Genomic DNA, 22,560 nt, shown 5'->3' with positions numbered 1-22,560 from the left:
ACACTAAAGTCAGGATCATTCAGACCAGGGTATTCCCAGTCTCTATGTATGGATGGGAAAGTTGGACAGTGAAAAAAGAGAAAAATCAACTCCTTTGAAATGTGGTGTTGGAGGAGAGCTTTGTGCATACCATGGACAGTGAAAAGGACAAATTATTGGGTGTTAGAACAAACTAAACCAGAACTATCACTAGAAGCAAAAATGATAAAACTGAGGTTATCATACTTTGGACACATAATGAGAAGACATGATTCACTAGAAAAGACAATAATGCTGGGAAAAACAGAAGGGAGTAGAAAAAGAGGAAGGCCAAACAAGAGATGGATTGACTCCATCAAGGAAGCCACAGACCTGAACTTACAAGATCTGAACAGGGTGGTTCATGACAGATGCTCTTGGAGGTCGCTGATCCATAGGGTCGCCATAAGTTGTAATTGACTTGAAGGCACATAACAACAACAATATCCAGAACGTATATAGAAAGTGGGATTGGACCAAGATGAAGGAGGTATGAAAACTGAAGGGAGAAATATCAGTAATTTAAGATATGCAGATGATACCATACTACAAGCAGAAACCAGTAATGCTGTTGGAGGTCGCTGATCCATAGGGTCGCCATAAGTCGTAGTCGACTTGAAGGCACATAACAACAACAACAAGAGTCTTGCTGGGATTATATCTGGGGAAAGGGTTGTGCTCCTTCAGGCAAGCTCTGCTACAAGGCTGCTTTGCTAACTGAATTGTCTCATAAACCTGCAGGCCATCTTCCCCATGCCATGATCTCCCCAAGTCAGATATAGCATTGACCTATAGCCCTCTCCCCCTTGAAAAGGGCTGTGGGTCAACAAGGTGGGGTTTTGAACATGAAACTCAGAATATTGTCCTGAACGTGTGTACCAACTTTTACCCCAACATCTTAAGTCTTTTAGCTTGATATTTCAATGCAACATTTATTTGTTCATGTATTTAAATATTTCTAGAGTATTCTTTCATTAAAAAATACAGCAAGGTGGTGTGCAACACACAAAATTACAATAAGATCAATCAAAACTGACATAACATAGTTTTTAAAGAGCTGGCTAAAAGAAAGCAGGAATGATTGCTGCTGAACCTCTACTAGCAGGGAGTTCCACAGGATAGAGCCTGCCACACTAAAGGCTTGGTCCCTAGTAAAGGCCGACTGAACATCAGGTATGTGAGGAACCACAAGAAATGCCCTATCCGAGGATCTCGGTGATCGAGGGGGAGCATAAGGGATCAGGTGGTACTTAAGGTACTTTGGACTCAACTTGTTTAGGGCCTTGTGAATTAACAAAGACATTTGAACTTGAACCATACACCCAGAACACTGTTTTATCAGCCAAATTTCATTCCAGTGTCTGTGGTTCAAAGGAGTTATAGTGTTGGCAAACAGTCAAAAATGTCAGACAGGCAAGTTAAATCATGATCTCTTGGCCAATTCCTGCCTCTTCTTTCTCTCTTAACTCCCCACCCCTTCAAAAAAATTGGTCAGATAACTGTGATAGCTACTGGGCAATGGTGGCTGGTTGCCCCATGTCAGGGGTCAGTGGAATCCTCTATGGGTTTTAGTCTGAACTTTCAAGGAGCTGTCCAAGGTGCTTTCAGATGAGCACCTGGACTAAACCCCGGAGCAGATTCACTGCCCCACTGACATCAGAGCCATCAGCTGCTGTTGCTTCTAGGTATGCGCACATGTTTCCAAACAAAGGGCTCCCTGGTTCCCTTTTGTTTTGAGCACAATACTTCACTCAAATTAGCTCAGCCAGGGAGAAGGAATCATTACCATTATCATCATCCCAAAAACCCATCTCACTTGCCATTGCACAGGCTGAACAGAGATCTCTCTCCCAAAGCAGCATGAAGCTGTATCCAAGGCAACCACCTGCAGTTTTGGCAAGGGGAATTGTTTTGCACTAAATAGCCCAGTTGGGAGGAACAGGAACTCCCCCCCCCCATTTTTCTTTCCTATTTTGGGGTTGAGGGTTGGGGAAGTGATGGACACTGTTTGTTCTCTAACTCTCTGCAATGGAAAGGTTGTCCATGGACGTTTATGAAGCCATCTTGGCTAATAGCTCTGTTAGAAGTGGGAATGGACAAATCTGTCAGTTTTGGTTCCTCACAGTTTCTCATTTCCCCCCTAGTCTTAAATTCCGTTCCCCACCTTTCTACATCGGTTTGCAATTTTCTAAAAAAACAAAAAAAGTCCTCAGGAAAATTTCTTCTCATAGACACATCTTTGTATGCATTTTTCCCTAATATGCACATTTTTGCAAAGCGCTCTTCCCTAATACGATGCATTTTGGAATGCTATTTTCACTCTTGTCTGCATTTTACCGCACCCAAGTTATATGCACTGCTGTGCACATTACAGGGCTGAAGAATTGCATTGCAAAATTCAGAGAAGTGAGGATTTCGAAGGCTGGCTTTGTTTTGGTTCATGGGATTGTTTCGGGAAGTGTCAATTAGGTGACTTCGCCTTTAAATACAGACTGAATCAAATTCAGTCCTCCATCTCTAATAAGGAGTTGATCTTATGCTATGTATCCAACCCTTTTCAGAAGCCATGTAGCCACATCCAACAAGGAGGGCTTGTGCAAGGCAAAGATAAGGGAATTATACTTAAAATCTCCTTCTCGTAGACTTTGATAAGCAAGCACCATTTCCCCCCTCCCGTTTCAAGAGCTGACATTGCAGTCGCGCCCTGACAGCTCAGTGGCAATGATTAAGGCTGTCAGTGGCTACTACTTCCAGTGCTGAAGGAAGGATGCCTCTGAATACCAGTTCTGGGAATTTGCATGTGGGGACAGCTGCTCTTACGCTCAGGTCCTGCTTCTTCCCATTGGGGCATCTGGTTGGTCACGTGAGAACAGGACGCTGGCCTAGATGGGCCTTTGGCCTGGTCTAGCGGTGGATTTTCTTATGGAGATCTGTTGTGATAGTAGAGCCTCCATGCCCAGGCACAGTCTACCTCTGAACACCAGATGATAGGGAACAATAACTGGAGATGGCTGCTGCACTCAGGTCCTGCTTGCAAGCTTCCCATTCAGGCATCTGATGTTCTTGCATCCTATATGCTACCTCCTCTGTCAGAGGCAGTATGCGTCTGAATGTCAGTTGCTGGGAATCACAAGCAGGGAGAAGGGATGGGAGGGCCATAAGGTTCATTTCACATTTAAAGCCAATTTTATCAAATTTGTACTTTCGGAAACAACATGGGAACCAAAACACAGCCATCCTTCGAAATCTGCGCTTATCCGAATTTTGGATGCAGGTCTCCAACCAAGCAGTGTTTTCAGAAATGCATATATTAGGGGAAAGTGTGCACATAAATGAATATATTGGTGAAAATAACCATCAAAATGCTGTACATGAGGATAGATTGTGTGCAGCAAATGTAGTACGAGTCAAAACTGCATACACAAATTTATTCCAAGAAATTAGTAGTAAAATGCTGAAGAATTTTCATGAGGTTTTTTTTAAAATGGAAATTGCTGCAGAAATGTGGAGAACTGAATTTAAGATTAGAAAAATGAGCAATTGAGAGAACTGAAACTGACAGATTGTTCCATCCCTAGTGGAGAGAGTGCTGCTGTAGCACTCAGCTCCAGCTCCCCGGCTCCCCATTGGGGCGTCTGGTTGGCCACTGGGAGATCAGGAGGCTGGACTAGATGGGTCCCCCTTGGCCTGATCCACCAACCAGGCTCCTCTTGAGTTTCTATGCATTCATTGCTTTTTAAAAACTCTCTTAAGTCAGGAGCGAAACCTTAGCAAGGGAATAATTTGGCATTGAATTTTTTAAAAAGCTGTTAACATTGCCCCCGAAGTTTAAAATAGCCACAAAGGAAATCTGCAGACTTTACCATTAGGTGAGCCAGAGAAGAAAAATAGAACTCCATGCTGAGCACTATTAAAGTCACTTTTAGGTGTCTCCATTCAGATCAAGACAAAAGATCCAGCAAAGGCTGTAATGACTGCTTTCGTGGGGGCGTTTCATTTCAACAAGAGAGCATACAATTTTTATCTGCGGGGACTTTATTGCTGGTGGGGATCTGTTCTCTAGGATGGAGAGTAATATACCATGGAATGGGTTAGATGTTTTATAACTGACAAGTGGGGGGAGGTAGGGAGCGAGGCCTTTTCTTTAGATTATTAATTTTTTAAAGAAGAAAAAAGCCACTGGTTGCTCAGGTATTAGTGAGAAACAGCTGTGAGAGAGTCTAGGGACAGGCTGTAACTCAGTGGTAGAGCATCTGCGTTGCACACCAAAGGTCCAGGTGCAATCCCCAACAGCCTCTCCAGGCGGGACTGAAACCCTGAAGAATCTGTCAGTCAGTGTCAACAAAAGCCTGGAGAGTTCTTTCCAGATAGTGTTCACAATACTGAGCTACATGGAGCTATGTTCCTATTTAATTCAGCCCTTTATTCAGAACACTGAGGACTAGAACCTTACTATATTTTTAGGGGAAGGGCTGTGACTTGGTATAAGCCAGCCCCGCCCACCACTGGCATGTGGCCCACAGAAAGTTCCCCATGATGGAATGTGGCCCTCAGGCTGAATCTAGGCCCCTGATTTAGGCTTTCCCCAGGTAGCTGCCTCTCTCACCTGGCTGTATATAAAAGGCTAACGTCAAGATGCTTTTGCGTCAGAGAGCTGCTGCCTGAAGATGTTTGTGCTGATGGTGCAGTTTTGCATCCATCTGGCTGGCCTGGCTGAGTCTAATCCTGAGCTCGCCAGGATATATTTTCAGGCACCGGGTACAACAGGGGAGCAGCTTCCTCTGACCTCCACTGTATGAGTCCCTCTGATCCTTGGTTTTTTTGAAGGACTCGTTGATCAAAATGCTTCTCAGTAAAATACTTGCAATTGCCCTGTAAATAATGCTTTATTATTGTTGGTGTTCCTGCATTATTTATTATTATTATTATTATTATTAGTTTTTTAATGTTTGTTTTATTTTTCATTTGTATGGTAAGTCTTTCTAGGGAGAGCATTCCATAGATGAAAAGTAAAAACACTCCAGACCAGGCCTGTTCTCTTGTTGCTATCCTCACTGTGCGTGTGAGTGTATGTATACACCGGTAAATTGTATGGACCTTGCATATGTTTTTTTTTTTACAATGGTAAGTGAATTTGAGCCATTTTATGTAGTAAGCCAAGGATAAATGTAACAATTAATTGCATTAATTTTGTCACTTAACTGCATGAAATGTCTTGGAGCAACACAGAATGGTAAAAAAATCCCCATCTAAATACAAAAGTTTAAAACAAAAATTAACAATTGTTCATTTTTATTTATGTGATGCTTCCCACAAATAAGGAAATTCTAGCCACGATAAAACACAAAAAGCCCAACTCTTAGAAAATAGATCCCTTCAAAATATGCTTACAAAGTTCATCAGGCCCTCAATAAACGGCTTCTCCTTCCCTCACTGACCCTTTAATAGAGCAAATCCCAAATGTAGCTGGAACAAGGCCAGTGAAGCCAACGCAATACAGGATGGCAATAGAAGGAATCTGTTAAGATAGGTGTGGGGAAATCTGGGCCCTCAGATGTTGCTGAGCTACACTTCTGATCACCCCTGGCCATCGGCCATGCTTGCTGTAGGGGCTGATGGGAGTTGTAGTTCAGCAACTCTTTTTAATGCCTACATGAAACCGCTGGGTGTGGTCATCCAGAGACGTGGACTGAGGCATCGCCAATAACCACCCAGGTAACACCAAGCTTTATATCTCCTTTTGATCAAATTCTGCTGAAGCACCTTGGACAGCTCCTTGAAAGTTTGGACTAAATCCCGGAGTGGATTCACTGCCCCACTGACTTCAAAGCCAACAGTCACCACTGCCTGTGGCCCTCTGGATGTTGTTAGACTGCAACTCACCTCATCCCTGACCATTGGCCATGCTGGCTGCTGGGAATTGTTGTCCAACAACATCTGGAGGGCAACAGATGTTCCCCATTCTGGCCCAAGAGGCACAATATCCTTGGTGGTTCAGAGCGCCTTTATCCTACTTGAGATTTCATTTGGGTTTAGATATTATAGGTTGCAGACAATGAAGTCAGACTCATTGAAATTAATTGGTGTGACTAGTTTAGCTGGATGCAAACCATTACACTTAATGAACCTACGTTAGTCATGCCCATTAACTTCAGTGGGTCTGTTCTGAGTGAGACTAGCACTGGATACAAGCCCATGTGTTATCCTATTTTTTGTTAAATATACCTTACAAGTGCCAAATGTGGCCCTGCAACCCTCTCTATCCGGCCCTTGGGCCTCATCACACCACTCCCTGACTCTGTTTTGCCCCCTCCCTGCATGTTTTTGCCTGGCTGGAATGCACCCTTGAACTCATATCATGCCTCTTAGATGCAGGAGGGGGGGATGAATGTGTGTCGGAACCAGCCTACTGTACAAAGGTGCAATCGACATTATCACAATGCCCACTTACGTCGGACTTTCAAGGAGCTGTCCAAGGTTCTGGACCTATTTTCCGAATAGATTTCAGCACCTTGGACAGCTCCTCAAAGCTTCAAGTAAAACCCGGAGCGGATTCACTGCTCCCCTGACATCAATGCCAGAGTGCCTCTGTCCCCACCCACCAATGCCATGGGGCCCTTGGAAAGCTGCCCAGTGAATACGGCCCCCCACTCTGAAAAAGGTTCCTCACCTTTGACTTATGGTTTGATTTGTCTATGTTTATTGAATACCGCTTACCATGAAAACCCTATCCCAAGGGTCGCCCATAAGTCGGAATCAACTTGAAGGCAGTCCATTTCATTTTTTTTATTGTACAGTGGCATGCGCGTACACACACATACGCACACACACACACACACACATGGAAAGCCAGTATTGGCATAGGACTTGGGAGACCAGGCTTTGAATCCCAACTCAGCTCACTGGGTGACTCTGGGCCAGTTGCAGTCTCTCTCAGCTTAACCTACCTTACAGGGTTGTTGTGAGGTAAAAATAGGGAGAGAGGAGAAACGTACACACCACCTTGAGCTCCTTCTTGGGAACGTGGGATATAAATGCAATAATAATAATAATAATAATAATAATAATAATAATTTGATTTATTTATTATTGATTTATATCCCGCCCTTCCTTCCAGTAAGAGCCTAATAATAACAATAACAAAATGATAACAAGAATGAAATCAATGTGCCTGTTGCACCCACGTGATTTTTTTGCAGCCTTTCAAAATACGGGTCTCTCTCTCTCCCCCCCCGCCTTACTCTTTTGCAAATCTGCACCCCTCCCGTCTTCCACTTCCTTTTCTTAGTATCTTCCAGTGCAGTTGGAATAATTAAGGCTTTATGTCCTCTCCGCCTGCTCTCCTGCAGATTACATTGTGCGCGAGTCCCAGCAGACAGCTGAAATGCTCTCTCCCTAGGTTTCCTCCATGCAAAAACAGGAAGAATTGCCAGTTACCATTAAATCTCATTAAATATGTATTTTCGGTCTGCTTTGGGTCTAATTTTGTAGGTTTTTTTTTAAAAAAAGAGAGGAAGAGATTGAGTTGAAGGTAGGGATAGAAAGCTCTGACCACTTCAATTCTCTCAGCTTCTCATTTTTCCAATCTTAAATTCAGTTCACATTTTGGCATAAATCCTCAGGAAAATTCTCTAGCACTTTCTCCTAATAAACACATTTTTGTAGGCAGTTTTGACTAAGGTACACATTTTTGCAAGCAATTTTTTTTATCATATAATGCGTTTTTGCATGTTATATGCAAACGTATATTCTTTTTTTAATGCACATGTTCCCTTATGGTATGCATCTTTGTAAACATTGTTTGGTTGATGAACTATGTCGCAGAATTCGAATAAGTGTGAAATTTTAAGGATGGCTGCGTTTCATTCAAATACTGGGTTCTTTCCGTTTTTCATTTTTCTCATGGTTAGTAGCCATTGATGGCCTCCTTCTCCTCCATGAAATTGCCTCATCCTCTTTTAAAGCCCTCCAGGTTGGTGGCCACCACTGCCTCCCACTTCCATGCGCTGGGCAAAGAGGTGCTTTGTTGAGACTGGCCTGAATCTTCCAATCTTCACCTTCATTGGAGATCTGCAAGTCCTAGTCTTGCGAGAGAGGGAGAAAGGCTGCTGTGGACTTGCTTTTTCTCTCTGCTTGCTCCAGGGGGCGCCCTTTCCTAGCATCATGAGCCCATAGTCAAAGCATCCAGGAGGCTTTGTGAAGCTGCAGATGTTGCCTTCGTTCAGTGGCTCTGCTGATCTCCAGTCAAAGTCACCTCTTCCCTTTTTGGCTCTAAAGTCATATGGGCACATTTCCTCCAGCAGCTCTCTGGGGTCAGGGTGGGATTTAGATTGAGGAAACAGGGAAGCATTAAACACCTTTTTCCTTTTGTATCCCTTGCCATTGTCTGAGCGTTTAATTGTCCATCCCTGATTGAGTCAAATGAAGTCCAACTGTGTGTTATTTGGTCCTCCTGTAATTTTTTAAAGTATTATTTCACTTATTTATATATATTCCTTTTTAAAAAAATGAGGTTGCAATAATATCATGTATATTATATGTGATATATACACACACACATATATATCTGTGAAAGTTGTTTGTTCACTATGCATTTAGACACCTTTTAAGATATCATAACTAGGGATGGGTGAGAATTTTGATTCAGTTCTCATTCCAAGCCAGATCCAGACTTTCTGAGACAACATGAGAACGAAAAGATAGCCATCCTGTGTTGAGTAGGAGAAATTTGCACCAGAATGCCGAAAATTGTTCATGAGGATTTAAAAATAAAATCAGAAATTGCTGAAGAAATGTGGGGAAATGAATTTAAGATCAGAAAAATGAGAATCGGAGGGAACCCCAGATTGACAGATCTGTCCATCCTTACTCCCAACCATGCCTGGAGATCCTGGGGGTTGAACCTGGGGCCTCCTGCGTTGCAAGGCGGATGCTTCACACTGAGCTCTGGCCCTTCCCCTAAACCCTTTCAATGAAAAACAATGCCCGGCTGGCCCAGTTAATGGAGAACTGGAGGCAGGGTGTCAGTGTAACCGATAAAGAACGGTCTGGTGGCAAATGTGGTCCTGAGAAATACAATTTATATCAGACCTCACACAAGCGGTATTGGCATTCCATTAATTGGTGGATCGGTTGAACGGAAGGTGACATCTGGACAAGAGAGGGGCCAACCTTCACCCACCACCAAAGGTGGGACTGAAGGGATTGGCGGAGATAGCTGAAGGCGCTTATAAAACATTTGTCGGTGGGTTCGCTCGACAGCAACGCTGCCTGGAGTGGCGGGCCATTGGGAAGCAGCAAGGCGCTGGGCTGCAGGGGGATGGCTGTGGATTGTCGGCAGGATATGGGCTGACGGGCAAATGCGAGCAGATTAGCAGCTCTACTGCACGAGTGGCAGAGTGGTTCCTCTGCATGCTGATCTGTAGCAGTTAGAGGGTTCAGACTAGGGCCTGGGAGACAACCAGGGTTCAAATCCCAACTCAGCCATGAAAGCTCACTGGGTGACCTTAGGCCCCATCACTCTCTCTCTCTCTCAGCCTAGCCTACCTCACAGGCTTGTTGTGAGGATAAAATAGGGAGGAGGAGAGTCTCATGTATACCAACTTGAGCTTCTTGGAAGAAAGGTGGTATATAAATGTAAAAACAAACATTATGTATTTTTTTTAAAAAGTTTTTAAAAGTTAAGGCCAAGGAGGACTTCCAGTAGTTCAGAGGGGTGCAATACTGAAAATGAAGACTCCATGTAAAGGGGCAGTCTATCTTGGATTGGCAGAGGCTGAGGACTAAGAACAAGGAGGAGGCTTGGCATTCCTGCTCTGCCTGTGAGCTTCTCAGAGACATCTCTCTGGCCCATTTGGGAAACTAGACAGATTTTGGTCTGGCCCAAATGCCTGGCACTTCCTAACTCCCCAGTCTAGTTCTTAATGTCTAAGGAGTTCTTTGCCAAGAAACCCAGACCTGGGCAGCAACCCTTTGGAAATTTTGTTGCTGCGCCTACTGCAGTTTATTTCGGTTCCTTTGGGTTGAAATCAACAATCCTTCCTAACTTTTGTAATTGTGGAGAGAGAGAGAGAATGGAGGGCGGAGGGAACCCACACAATCCCCCCCAAATCTGTTTTCTGTTACTTCTTGGATAGCTGCCCCAGAGTTTTGTTGGATGGGAGGCTGCTTTCCCTGCCACTGCATTGGCTTCTGTGCTACCAGAAGCTCTCTTCCCCCACCCCACCCCAGTCTTTTGATTCTCCTACCCATCCTCAGTTTCTGCAAGCTCTGATGGGCTCTGAAGGTCACCGGCAGGAATAGATCTGCTGTTTGTGTATCCTTCCTTTGTGCCTTGCTGAGAGGCAAATGCTGAGAGTTCACAAATTTTGCAAAAAAACTAGAATCCATATCACAGTGGGAGATCTCCACAGTTAAGATCCAGAAGCAACAACAATATCCTGCCCTTCCTCCCACAAGAGTCCAGGGCAGCAGGCAAACACACAAGTGAGAAAACTATTTAAAACATTGAAGTGCCTTAGGTAATGGCAAAGGATCCGCCTTGCATGCAGAAGGTCCCTGGTTAAATCTCCGGCTTTTCCGGGTAGGCCTGAGAATGTCCCCTCTGTGAAACTCTGGACTAGCGATGGGCTCCGTTTCTGCAGTAATCGGATTTGCCATTGGATTAAAGATTATTTCTGATATTCTCTATCTTTGCAGGGAGAATGTTGAAGTAGCAACTCTCTGCACCTGGTTTCTGACTCATTCTTCCTCTTTTTTTCCAATTTGTTTTTTTTATATTCGCTTTGAAATCATCCATAGTGTGAGTGATACTTTTAGCGATCTACTTTCTAGGTGAGCTCTTCCAATGTTAATTCCCTTTTATTGATGTCAATGGGGTGTTGATTGTAACTGACAGACAGAAAGTAGCAGGGGGAAATACACTGATTTGATTATCTGCCTTAATCTGCTATACAGTGCACTTGAAAAGGAATGTAAACAGGCAATCATTACAGAGTTCAGAAGAAAGATCAATACCAGTGGAGACTCGTGAATAAATAGTGATTATAAAATGAAAAGATATCAGAGGAACGAGGAATCAGATTGTTAAGAACCAGTAGGGAGCCACATTTAAAAACAAAATGTAAAAGAGGAGGATTCCATCTCTACTCTGGACAGATGCTACCAGTCAGTATAGACAATACTTAGCTAGATGGGCCAATGGGTTGACTTGGTACAAGGCAGCTTCCTATGAACCTATCTTTAAAAAACTCTAATGCAGATGCAGAGGTAGGGAAAGGTCCCTACTTAAAAGGCTTGTTGAACGAGGAAGGTCTTTAGTAGGCACCAAAAAGAAAATAGAGGCAGGCGTCTGTCTAATATTTAAGGGGAGGGAATTCCAAAGGGTAGGGGCCATAACACCAAAGGCCTGATTTCTATTTTGTGCAGAACAGACCTCCTGATAAGATGGTGTCTACAGGAGGCTCTCGCCTGCAGAACACAGTGATTGACTGGGGGTACATATAAGGGGCAAGGCGATATATCAGGTCAGAAGAGGATCACACACTGGGCGACAGAGCCAGGATTCTCTCTGGTCAATACTGTGGACAGGAGGGGCATTGGCATGAGAGAATCAGAATGGAAAAGAGGGGTGAGTGCTTCTTACATGCAAGCTCCCCCCCTTCACTTTGAGTTGCTTTTAAACTGACATTTCTGTATGACTTTTTCTGTTTTGCATAATGTTATCTCGGTAACCTTGCTGAGGAATGTCTTCTCAGGAATATGGAAAGCTGCCTTATACCGACTCATAGACTCATAGAATAGTAGAGTTGGAAGGGGCCTATAAGGCCATCAAGTCCAACCCCCTGCTCAATGCAGGAATGCAAATCAAAGCATTCCCGACAGGTGGCTGTCCAGCCTCAGACCATTGGTCCATATAAGTCAGTACTGTCTACACAGACTAGCAGCACCTCTCCAGGGGTTTGGACAACGGGAATCTGCATCCCTACCTGGCGATGCAGGGGACTGAACCAGGGTTCTTCTGTGTGAAAAGTGGATGCTCTACAATTGAGCTATGACGCCTTCCCCTAAAAAAAAGTAAGATTCTAGTCCTCAGAGTACTTTATCAAGGGCTGAATTAAATAAGGATTCAGTACTGTATGCAATAAAGGTCCCAAAGTATCAAACGCAATCAGCAAAAAGACCCACAAATATTAAAATATACTTGCAATGTACCCCCAAAACACATATAAAAAGAACGAGCAATAATGCTATGGAACAGCCAAGTCTGAATTAAATAAGAATATACAAAAGCTGCCTTCTGCACAGTCAGACTGCTGGTCCGTATAATTCAACATATTGTCTACACTGACTGGCAGAGGCTCTGCAGGGTTTCAGGCAGGGGACATTCCCAGGCCTCCCTGGAGATGCTGTCGGGGACTGAACTGGGGACCTTATTTATGTATGTATGTTATGTTATTAAATTTATATTCCCCCCTTCCTTCCAGAAGGAGCCCAGGGCAGCAAACAAAGACTCTAAAAGCACACTTAAACATCTTAAAAATAAAAAGCTTTACAACATATTAAAACAAAACATCTTTTAAAAAACATCTTAACAAGCAGTTCTAACACAGGTGCAGAATGGGATAAGGTCTCTACTTAAAAGGCTTGTTGAAAGAGGAAGGTCTTCAATAGGTGCTGAAAAGATAACAGAGATGACTCCTTTCTAATATTTAAGGGAGGGAGTTCCACAGGGTTGGTGCCGCCACACTAAAGGTCTGTTTCCTGTGTTGTGCGGAATGGACCTCCAGATAAAATGGTATCTGCAGGAGGCCCTCACCTGCAGAGCACAGTGATCAACTGGGTATATAAGGGGTAAGACAGTCTTTCAGGTATCCTGGTACCAAGCTCTATAGGGCTTTGTACACCAAAACCAGAACCTTGAACTTGGCCCAGTAGCTAATGGGCAGGCAGTGCAATTCTTCTGCATTCAAAGGACATGCTGTACCACTGAGTGATGGTTGCTTTTTCCTTACAAATAAAATAAGGTTCTGGTCCTCATGCTTCCATATAACTCTCCAGAATTTCAGGCGAGGTCTTTCCCAGCCTTACTTGGAGATGCCATTGGGGATTGAACCTGGGATGTCTGCATGGCAAGCTGGTGCTCTGCTGCTGACCTGTGACCCCTTCCTCTAGCATCCCCCTTCCTTTTGCAATTGGGAATAAAGGGTGGGAGGGAGAAGGCGATCTGATGAGGTCCACCCTGCGGGGGGTTGAGGTTGCATGCGTCCATTTGCAGCGCAGTCTCTTATCTCCCCACAGCAGCAGCTCTCACAGTCATGATTAAACCAATTCTGCACAACTGCTGCATATAAATAATCGCAAGCGAGCTCCAGTCCAGAAGAAGAGGAACAAAAACACACATTTAAAAGATTGCTTGAAGAAAAGGCGACAAATGCGACAGGACCGTCAGGCTGGAATTCTGTCTCCAAGAAGCTGCAAAAACGCCTTCCCCTTGATCAGGCCCAGGTGCCAAAGGTGGCGCTCCAGGCCACTCCACCTGGCCCTCGGAGCTGTGACCAGCCCCCCCCGCTTGCCCTACTTCTCACCCCAAATGGCTGTAAAGTGAAAACTCTCATCATGCCTCAGAGGGTGTGTGTGCAAAAATGTTTAGTTTGCACGCAGAGGAAATTTACGCTTCTTGCTCTGCCCGCTTTTGTCTGTGGCCCTCCCCAACACTGGCACGTGGCCCTCAGAACCTTTGCCGAGCAGAGAATGTGGCCCTCTGGCTGAAAAAGAAAAGAAAAGGATTCTCCACTCCATTTACTCTATATAAAATGTTGCTACTTCTCATGAGGATAGGACTCTGAGAAGCAGTAGTGTAATGGCAAATTAAGAAGTGCAGGGTCCCTTCATGATAGTGACAGCCACACCCCCTTCTCAAATTAGAGAATAATCTGGCCAGGCTTGAATACTGGTTTTGAAGACTCTTTGCAGTGGCTAACACACTCCCCTTTCATGCTGATTGGCTCACAGGATGCTGGAGACATAGGGACCGTACTGAGACTTGGCTCCCAAATAAGTAAGGGATCTAGGACCCCCCCCCCCCGAGACTCTGGAAGGCTACATCCCTGTCAGGCAAATGTGTGTGCATGCAGGGGAGGGAGTGAATAAACTAGCAGATTTACCAGACATGCAAGACGCAGCCTTCTGGCTTGATACTGAGGATTTAGCTCACATCCCTATTATGCATACATCACACATACATTTAGAGCATGTGGCTTCCTCTAAAGAATCCTGGGAACAGACATTTACCCCCTCACAGCACTACAGTTGCCAGCACCCTTCACCAACTACTGTTCCCAGGATTCTTTTGAGGCAAGCCGTGCGCATTAAACGGATGGTGTGGATGTGACCTCAGCTCTTCACCTGAACGATTCAGGCTGTCGCCCAACGGAGGATGTTTGATGCCAGCCATGCTCGGAGTAGGCCCATTCAAAAAACGAAGCACGTAAGTAACTTGGACGTGTTCATTTCAGTGGGTCTACTCTGAGCAATGACTTAATTGGTTATCGCCCCGAGACCTGGCAACCGGCGTGGTGGTTCTCAAAGCCTGCGGAGCATGAAATTAGGAGCAAATGTAAAAAGCAAAGTCTAGACAGGAACTGTTCTGCTTCTGGGCGTTTGGGCTTCCAACAGCTTGTGTTCTTAATTTTTTCCCCTAATGCCCCGGAGAGTTTCAAGCTTCTAGGTATATATATTTAATGCAATAAATATGTGACTAAAACCCTTCCCTCCCGCCGTCTCTCATTCCACACACATAAAACTCTGTAGGAGTCAGACATGCCTAGCTGCTTTCTTCGCATATCTTGAGAGGGGAACAATGACAGATGCTTAATTGCCCGAGGTAAGAGGATTAATCAGAAAAGGGCCTAAACCTAGGTTGATTAATATTTGTCATTCAGGTTGCCACACAAAAAAAATCCATTTCTTTGTCTTGGTTTTCCATTAATGCACCACTCTGTAAAGTTGGTCCAGAAGAACATCGTTGGTAGGTCAGACTCTTCGGAGGAAATTAATATCCGGGGCCAGGGCTGGCCTTACTATGAGGCCAAAGTCTTCCCTGGGGAAAGGGATTGCTTGTTAAGCCACTCTGGGAATTGTAGTACTGTGAGGGGAACAGGGGAAGCCGTGATTGTTTAAGCTATGATTCTCCAAGGTTTCAGGCAGGAGGCTTCCCAGTCCTACCTGGGGATGCCAGGGATGGAAACTGGGATCTTTTGCATGCAGTGGTGCTCTACCACTGAGCTACGGCCCTCCCCCTGAAAATAAAGATTCTAGTCCTCAAGGTTCTGAATAAAGGCCTGAATTAAACAGGAGCCCAGGAAGCTGCCTTACACAGAGTCAGACCATTGGTCCATCTAGCACAGTGCTGCCTACACTGACTGGCAGCAGCTCTCCAGGGATTCAGGCAGGGGGCATTCCCAGCCCTGCTGGAGATGCCATTGGGGTTTGAACAAATCGGTGCTCAGAGGAACGGATCAATTGCGATCCCCTCCACCCAGCTGCAGACTACGTCTCCGAGGGCAGCAGTGCAAACAGGAGACGAGTTTTTGTTTTTGAAGAAGAGTGCTGCTTTATCCATTTCTGACTTTCAACAGGACTTTAAGGAGCTGCAAGTAGAAAAGAGATTTATTTTCTTTGGAGGGCATCTTAAAACACTTGACAAATAGTGGCCTCCTTTTCCGTCCAAAGCAAGCGCTTTGGTTCAGGCTCAGTTTCCTGCTTTCTGCTTTTTATGTTGATCCTGCAACGTCGAACATGCAGCAGAGCAGGCCATGAAAAATCCCTCACAAAAGTATACTGCTTAGAAAGTTCTCAGCCTTTCTCACCCCCCTGCCCCCCCCACATAATCTTTGTACTTGATTTGAGACAGGGGAGACCCCACCCTCAAATCAGACTGTATAAGTGAGGCTGGCCAGGTGTTCTTCTTTGCGGAGTCCTGTCTCTGAAGGCACCCTGCATTTTAGAGATGGCGAGCATTTCTTTGGTCTGAGGGCCGTTTTCACTCCTGGACAACCTGCTGGGGGCCGTGTGCTAGTATGGTGGGGGTGGCCACCCCATACACTGTCGTACACCCTCACATGCATGTGTGCACACATACCTAGGGCAAATTCACTCTCAGGCATCTCCAGGGAGGGCTGGGAATATCCCCTGTCTGAAGCCCTGGAGAGCTGCTGCCAGTCAGTGCAGACAGTACTGAGCTAGATGGACAGGTATTCTGACTTGGTTATAATGCAGCTTCGCACATTTCTCATCCTGTAGCCCAATTATGCATTAGTGGCTGGAGCACCTGCTTTGCATACCGAAGGTCCCAGGGTCAGTCCCCGGTGTCTACAGAAAGGACCGGGCCAGATCTCTGTTCGAAACCTAGAAGAGTTTCTGCCAGTCAGTGTTGACAGCACTGAGCTAAGATGGGCCTGTGGTCTGACTCGATGAGAGGCAGCTTTCTCTGCAGCATTGTGTCTGAAAGCACCGGCGGCGCTTCTCAGTTCAAAAGGAAGCTTGTTCTCTCTTCCATCTGCTGTTCTTACACGCAAGAACTGCCTGACATTCAGGTCTGAGAGGAGGAGCAGAAAGGGACTCTTGCAGCCCCAAAGAAAATCCCAAAGGAAGCCAAGGGGCACATGGAAGCCGTCTGGCTGGGGCTCCCTCCCTCCGCAGACGGCCACCTCCTCTTCTGCACACCTGCTTGCAAAAGAGCCTCTTGCGGGAGGCCTCCAGGCTCCGCAGTGCCCTTTGAACATCTCCGTTAGCTGCCACAGATTCCTGCCAGCTGGCACCTATGAGAGGGTTGGAGGCGCTCTGTAGGCGTTTCTCCAGAACTTCGCCACTGTCTGCCCAGATTTAGAAAGGTTACAGTATGTCTGTGGGGAAAGAACGAGGCCTTCTTCTCTCTTCTGAGGTGGAATATGAAAAAGGACCAACGAGATTCCCAGATCCCCGACCCCCTTTTTTGTTCTTATGAGAACCGTCCCCTCCTCGATCAAATTATTATTACTAGTACTATTGTTGTTCTTCTTATTTAATTAACGTCAGCAAATGTACCTGGTTAGTTGTGCCACGGACTGATGATTATCAAGGCAGTAACGGAGGCAGGCTTTTGCCACGTGGACCGCCCTCCCTGCGGATATACGAGAGGCCTCCATCAGTAACGGCATCCCACCGGCTCTTGAAGGCATCCCTGTTTAAGCAAGCGTTCCCCTGAGCTTGAACTTGTGATCTAATTGTTGTTGTTGTTGTTTTAAAAAAATGTTTTAATTGTTGCAATTTTTTAACTGGCTTGTTTCATTGCATTTGTTTTTTCAAATTATGGACATATTGGATGCTTTGATGGAATTGTTTTGTGCATTTTAATTATGTGTGGGGTTTAGAATTACTTGTCAATTGTCAGCTGCTTAGAAGCCATTGTGACTTGTAAGCAGTATATAATTTAATAGGTGACGATGAACAAGAAATAGCACATAAATTAATAGATGATGATCATCATCATCATTGGGGGCGGGGAATTGGCCAGATCATTACCCACCTGTCAACCACATGATGTCACGACTTCAGGTAACTCATTTTTGCTCACGCAGTTTGAAATGCACGTCCAAAGTGCCCGTGGAGAGCATCCTTCAAGACCCTCATCAGGAGATGGTCAGGTCTCGAGAAGGCCAGAGCATCGGGCTTTGCATGCACCATCTGATGGGCGGTGCCTGCAAGCCCACTTTTGGTTAAGCCAGCCTTTACAAGCATGGTACCTGACATCAGGCATGTAGGGCAACTAAGCATGGCTTGGGCAAAATTGGTGTCCCTGGGGAGTGGGGCATTTCTTTTAAAACCTGATACCTTTACAGCTGAACGGTGGTGGTGGTGGTTATGGGGAACAACGTGGACAGGAGTGGGTGGAACTGATGATATGCAGGTTTCTGAGAAAACTGTAGGAGAGGGTCAGGCCAAACCCTCAACTAAATTGTGGCCCTTCTGTCATTCCGCAGGCAGCAAACTGCGACTGTGGCTGTGTGATTCCCTTTAGCAGAGAAGACTTCAAAAGTTGTGCAGCAGTTCCTTTGGGGGGCTTTCCCGAGGAGTGAAGAGGTGGCTTTGGTACAGGAAAGGTCACTGCTCTGAGGGTCCTCTGAGGGGTCCCAGGCTCACCCCTCACCCAAATGCCAGGCTGTCCTAACACATTCTGCCTCTTGTGTCTTCCAGGGTGTTAATGGAGAGGAGGTCGAATGACAGCCGGGACTGTGGTCATCACAGGCGGAATATTAGCAACTGTCATCTTACTGTGCATCATAGCAGTTCTCTGCTACTGTAGGCTCCAGGTATTTGGATTTAGAAGTGGGAGGGAGGAGGGAAGGAGGGAGTGGCCACCAACTGCTCAGGTCCCACCTGGAATCTGCTTATTCCTCAATCTCTGGAAATGTGTCAAAGATTCTGTTTACTTTAATGCATTTGCAGTCAGCTGGCTTCAAATGCAAAAAAAAGTATATATATATATATATATATAAAACCACTGGGAAGACTCTTCTCAGTAGCTAACACTCTCCCCCATATATATATAAACTTGCAAAAACTTTGTAACTTGCTCAGTAAATTGACCTATTTGAACCCTCAAGCAGAATAACCAGAAGAGATTCCAAGGATTAGTCTGGAAAACATTTCATGATAGGGGGTGGTGGTAGATGTAGGGTCCTTATGTCTCCAGAGTCCTATGAGCCAATCATCATGAAAGGGGAATTAGCCACTGGGAAGAGCCTTCAAAGATGCTTCCTTGTCCTTTCCGGCTGATTGGACCCAATCACAGGAGTGAAAGGAGGTGAGTCAGCAACTGAGAATACTCTTCTCAGTAGCTAACAGGCTCCCGTTTCATGCCGATTGGCTCCTAGGGGCATCTGTTGTTGTGGGAGAAGGCATTAACAAGGATCTCATTCTCAACCCAGCAGCCAAAAAGGGGGGCATGGCTGTGACTAACGTGAAGGGACTGTGCACTTCTGAATCTGCCACATCAGGGTACATTAGAGCTTCCATAGCCTTTTGATAGTAACCTCAATGAAAAAGAACATGATTCCACCTCAGCACAGAGGGTTGATACCCAGCTAAGTTCTACTGAGAGTAGACCCATTGAAATGAATAGGCCTGTGTTTGTCCTGTCCATTATTTTCACTCTGAGCAAGGCTCCCAGTGGGTACAACCAACGTATCTGCCTGCCTGTCCTGGGGTTGCTTGGGGGAGGGGAATTGCCCAGACCGCACGGATCAGATGTGGTCAGATGTGGTTGTTGGTTGCAGATGTGGTCAAGTTGCCGTTCTTTCTCCCCCCCCCCCAGTATTATTGCTGCAAGAAAGAAGAGTCAGAAGATGATGGCGACGAGCCCGACTTCGACATGGATTCCCACATTCCCCCACTCCACTGCAACCGCAACGTGGCTCTGACAAATGGCCCCTCCTTGTTCCACTCTTCCTCCCCCTCCTCCCCCTACAAGAAGCACTCCCAGTGCCAGACGGTCTGCCCCAACTGCTCCCACTACGAGCCCCCCACGTTCTTCCTCCAAGAGCCGGAGGAGGAGGAGGGAATCCGGAACGGAGGTGACCTCATCAACTACAAGGCCATCAGCCAGGAAGACCTGGAGCTGCCGGTCAACCTGAGCGGCCTGCAGGCCCTCAACCCCAACCGCCTGTCGGCCATGCGCGAGGCTTTCTCTCGCAGCCGCAGCATCAGCACCGACGTCTGATGGGCGCCGGGGTTGGCTACAGAGCCATGGCTGCTGGCCCCCACGGGCACTGGGGATGGCGTACCTATCCCTCTAAGAAGGGTGTGGTTCCTTCCACCTCGTCCCTTACGTATACCTTGTGGCTGTAAAAAACAACAACGCCGTCGCTCTTTTACATGAAGAAAAATCCATGGAGAGTCTTTTAAAATGATGAATGTATTTATATGTTAATTCGGGATAATTATCTATATACCTATTAACAATGCATTGTATAAAGGGGGGCGGATGAGGGCAAAGGTTTGATGGGTGAATCTAGATTTTCTAAAGTTCAGTGTTGACAATAATTTCTTTTATATCTATATATATATATATATATTAACAAAGAGAAGATTTTGATACAGGGCATCCTTTTGTAAGCTTTTGACTGCATCCCTTTTGATTTGCCGCCATTAAAGTCTGGGGGTCCCTGCAGCGTAGCTGTGGTGGAAGGGGGCAGGGCTAGGGCAACCCAAATCTCCCCTCTGTGCCAACCCCACTCTCTTTTTCATCTCCCAAGGGGCGACAATCAACTAACCATCAAAGCCACAAGCCACCTACCCAATCCCTGCACATGATCTTATCTCACCAGGACCCAGAACGCCTTCTGGGGAAAGAATGGGGACTCTTAGAGGAAGGGCCTCTGGGCATTGCTATCCATAGTGACAGGAGGCAGAGGAAGTCTCTGGGCAGGATTAATAGTTTAGGTCTTCTTCCTACCTTTTAAGCCAGGTGTGGGGAAACCTTTGGCTCTTCAGATGTTACGGAACTCGAACTCCCATAATCTCTGGCCGCTGGCCATGCTTTCTGGGGCTGTCGGGAGTTGTAGTTCAGCAAAACACCAAGAGAGCCAAAAGGTGCCCCACATTTCCTTTAACCGATTTAGCACTTTTCTGTTTTGGCATGCTCCTCTCTCTCTCTCTCTCTCTCTCTCTCTCTCTCTCTCTCTCTTTTTAAACATCCCACGTAATTGGTCCTTTTGTTGGGTTTGGAACCATTGCTCTGCGTTCGAGGTGGGTCAGAGGTAGCAGTCCTCTAGACAGGGGAGGCTGATCTGTTTTGGACAAATGGGGGGCTGGCCTACCAACCTCAGTCTGGGGCAGATTCATGCGGTTGCACTCAGGTCCTTGCTTGCCGGCTTCCCGTACTGGTTGGCCACTGTCAAAAGAGGATGCTGGCCTAGGTTATCTCCAGCAAGGCTCTTCTGATGATCTCAGCCAGCCCTCGCCTCTCCTGCTCTCAGTGTTGCCCTAGTAGAACTCAGCAAGGAGGAAGAGGAGGGTGGGGACAAAACTAGAACAAGTTGGCTCTGCCTCCACTGGGAATAGTCATCCAAGATGCAAAATACCCTTCGGTTACTCTTTTAAGCCAATGGGCATTATTTTAATAGGTGAGACACTTCTGTTATGGCTCAGAGTCCCCCACTACCACCACCACCCCGAGCATCCAGTTTGTAACTAGTTTCAATATCCTGACTGGGACGTGTCCTATGAAGAGAATCCATGTCGCTGTGCTCAGTCTTTTTAAGTGATCTGACGTAGTTGCAGCTGTTTCTGCAGAACTCTGGGTGAATTTTGTACAACTCTTCTTAAAAGTTGCGTTTGTTTTGATGACATTTTTCTTTAAAAGGGGGGGGATTTGTTGCATTTAAATTGTGACTGTGTTTATCTTTGTATTTTTTTCTTCTGTGCTTATCTTTCTTTTTCATCCACTTACCCCCTCCCCCGCTGTATATCTTGAAAATTAATTGAACCATGTCATGGGTTTCCATTCACTTTGCCTTGTGCTTAAACTTGTACAGGTCTTCTGGACTCTTAAAATCAAAACAGAAAAACTTTGGGAAAAAATAAACTTATCTTTGACTTTGTTCCCAAGAGAGAGGTGTGCTCTGTTTCGTGACACCCAGGCGGCATCCACACATAGCTTTTGAAATGCACAGGGGTCATTTATTTCACAATGCGCATTGCACACAGCAGTTTGCAGCTTGCACACACCTTTGCGCAATAACGTCATCGAAAGCGGCAGCTCCTGTCCGTGTTGTCTGTACACACAGGTGGGTGTGTTTTCAAACTCCCTTCACCTCAAGTAGTGTTTCCACAAATCTTTTTTTTTAATTAAAAAGGCTCAAAACTGGTGTTACACTGTATACAGGGAGATATATCCACCTACAGAGGAGGCTAAGTGATTCTCCTGCTTCCTGCTTTGTCTGTTTCGTTCTTAGACAAGTTAAACACGGTGAAGGGGAATGGGGCATCCCTGCAACACCAGTAGGTCTGCCCCAATTGGAGGTGACATGAGAACACGCTCTCTGTCAACGCATGCATGCAGCAAGCACTTGAGAAGTGCATTCTTGGCACAAAGCTAATTGTAACCAGTGGCGGCTGGTTGCTCCATGTCAGTGGCGCAGTGGAATCCACTCCAGGTTTTAGTCTAAACTTTCAAGGAGCTGTCCAAGGTGCTGAGACCTATTCCCCAAAATAAGTCCTGCACCTTGGACAGCTTTTAAAAGTTCAGACTAAAACCCGAAGTGGATTCCACTGCCCCACTGACACAGAGCCACCAGCCCCCACTGATTATAACCATCCCAGCTGAATGCACTTTAGATTGACAAACAGTGTGGGACAGGGATGACATAGGGATGATGTTGTGTGTATAGCTCCCACAAAAGGCCCTTGCATCAAGCACTGAATGCACATTACCAAACAGTGAGTACATGCCCTAAAAGAATTAGGGTTAAAGCCCCTCTTCACCCTGCTGGCGCCATGGTC

At 45.8% G+C, this 22,560-nt stretch overlaps 1 protein-coding gene across 1 annotated transcript in view; it reads left to right on the top strand.

Moving 5' to 3' along the window:
- The window catches only part of FAM163B (family with sequence similarity 163 member B), a 33,929-nt gene extending 12,305 nt beyond the window's left edge, over nucleotides 1–21,624 (top strand). Inside the window, exons 2-3 of the mRNA XM_061603988.1 lie at nucleotides 18,253–18,368; nucleotides 19,373–21,624. Coding sequence (XP_061459972.1) covers nucleotides 18,276–18,368; nucleotides 19,373–19,777 — 498 coding nt within the window. The 5' untranslated portion in view covers nucleotides 18,253–18,275 and the 3' untranslated portion in view covers nucleotides 19,778–21,624. The remainder of the gene's footprint in view (nucleotides 1–18,252; nucleotides 18,369–19,372) is intronic.
- Nucleotides 21,625–22,560: the final 936 nt, after the last annotated feature.

Source organism: Rhineura floridana, chromosome 20 (assembly GCF_030035675.1).
Source record: "Rhineura floridana isolate rRhiFlo1 chromosome 20, rRhiFlo1.hap2, whole genome shotgun sequence".
Taxonomy (NCBI): domain Eukaryota; kingdom Metazoa; phylum Chordata; class Lepidosauria; order Squamata; family Rhineuridae; genus Rhineura; species Rhineura floridana.
This window is presented reverse-complemented; position numbering and strand designations above follow the sequence as displayed.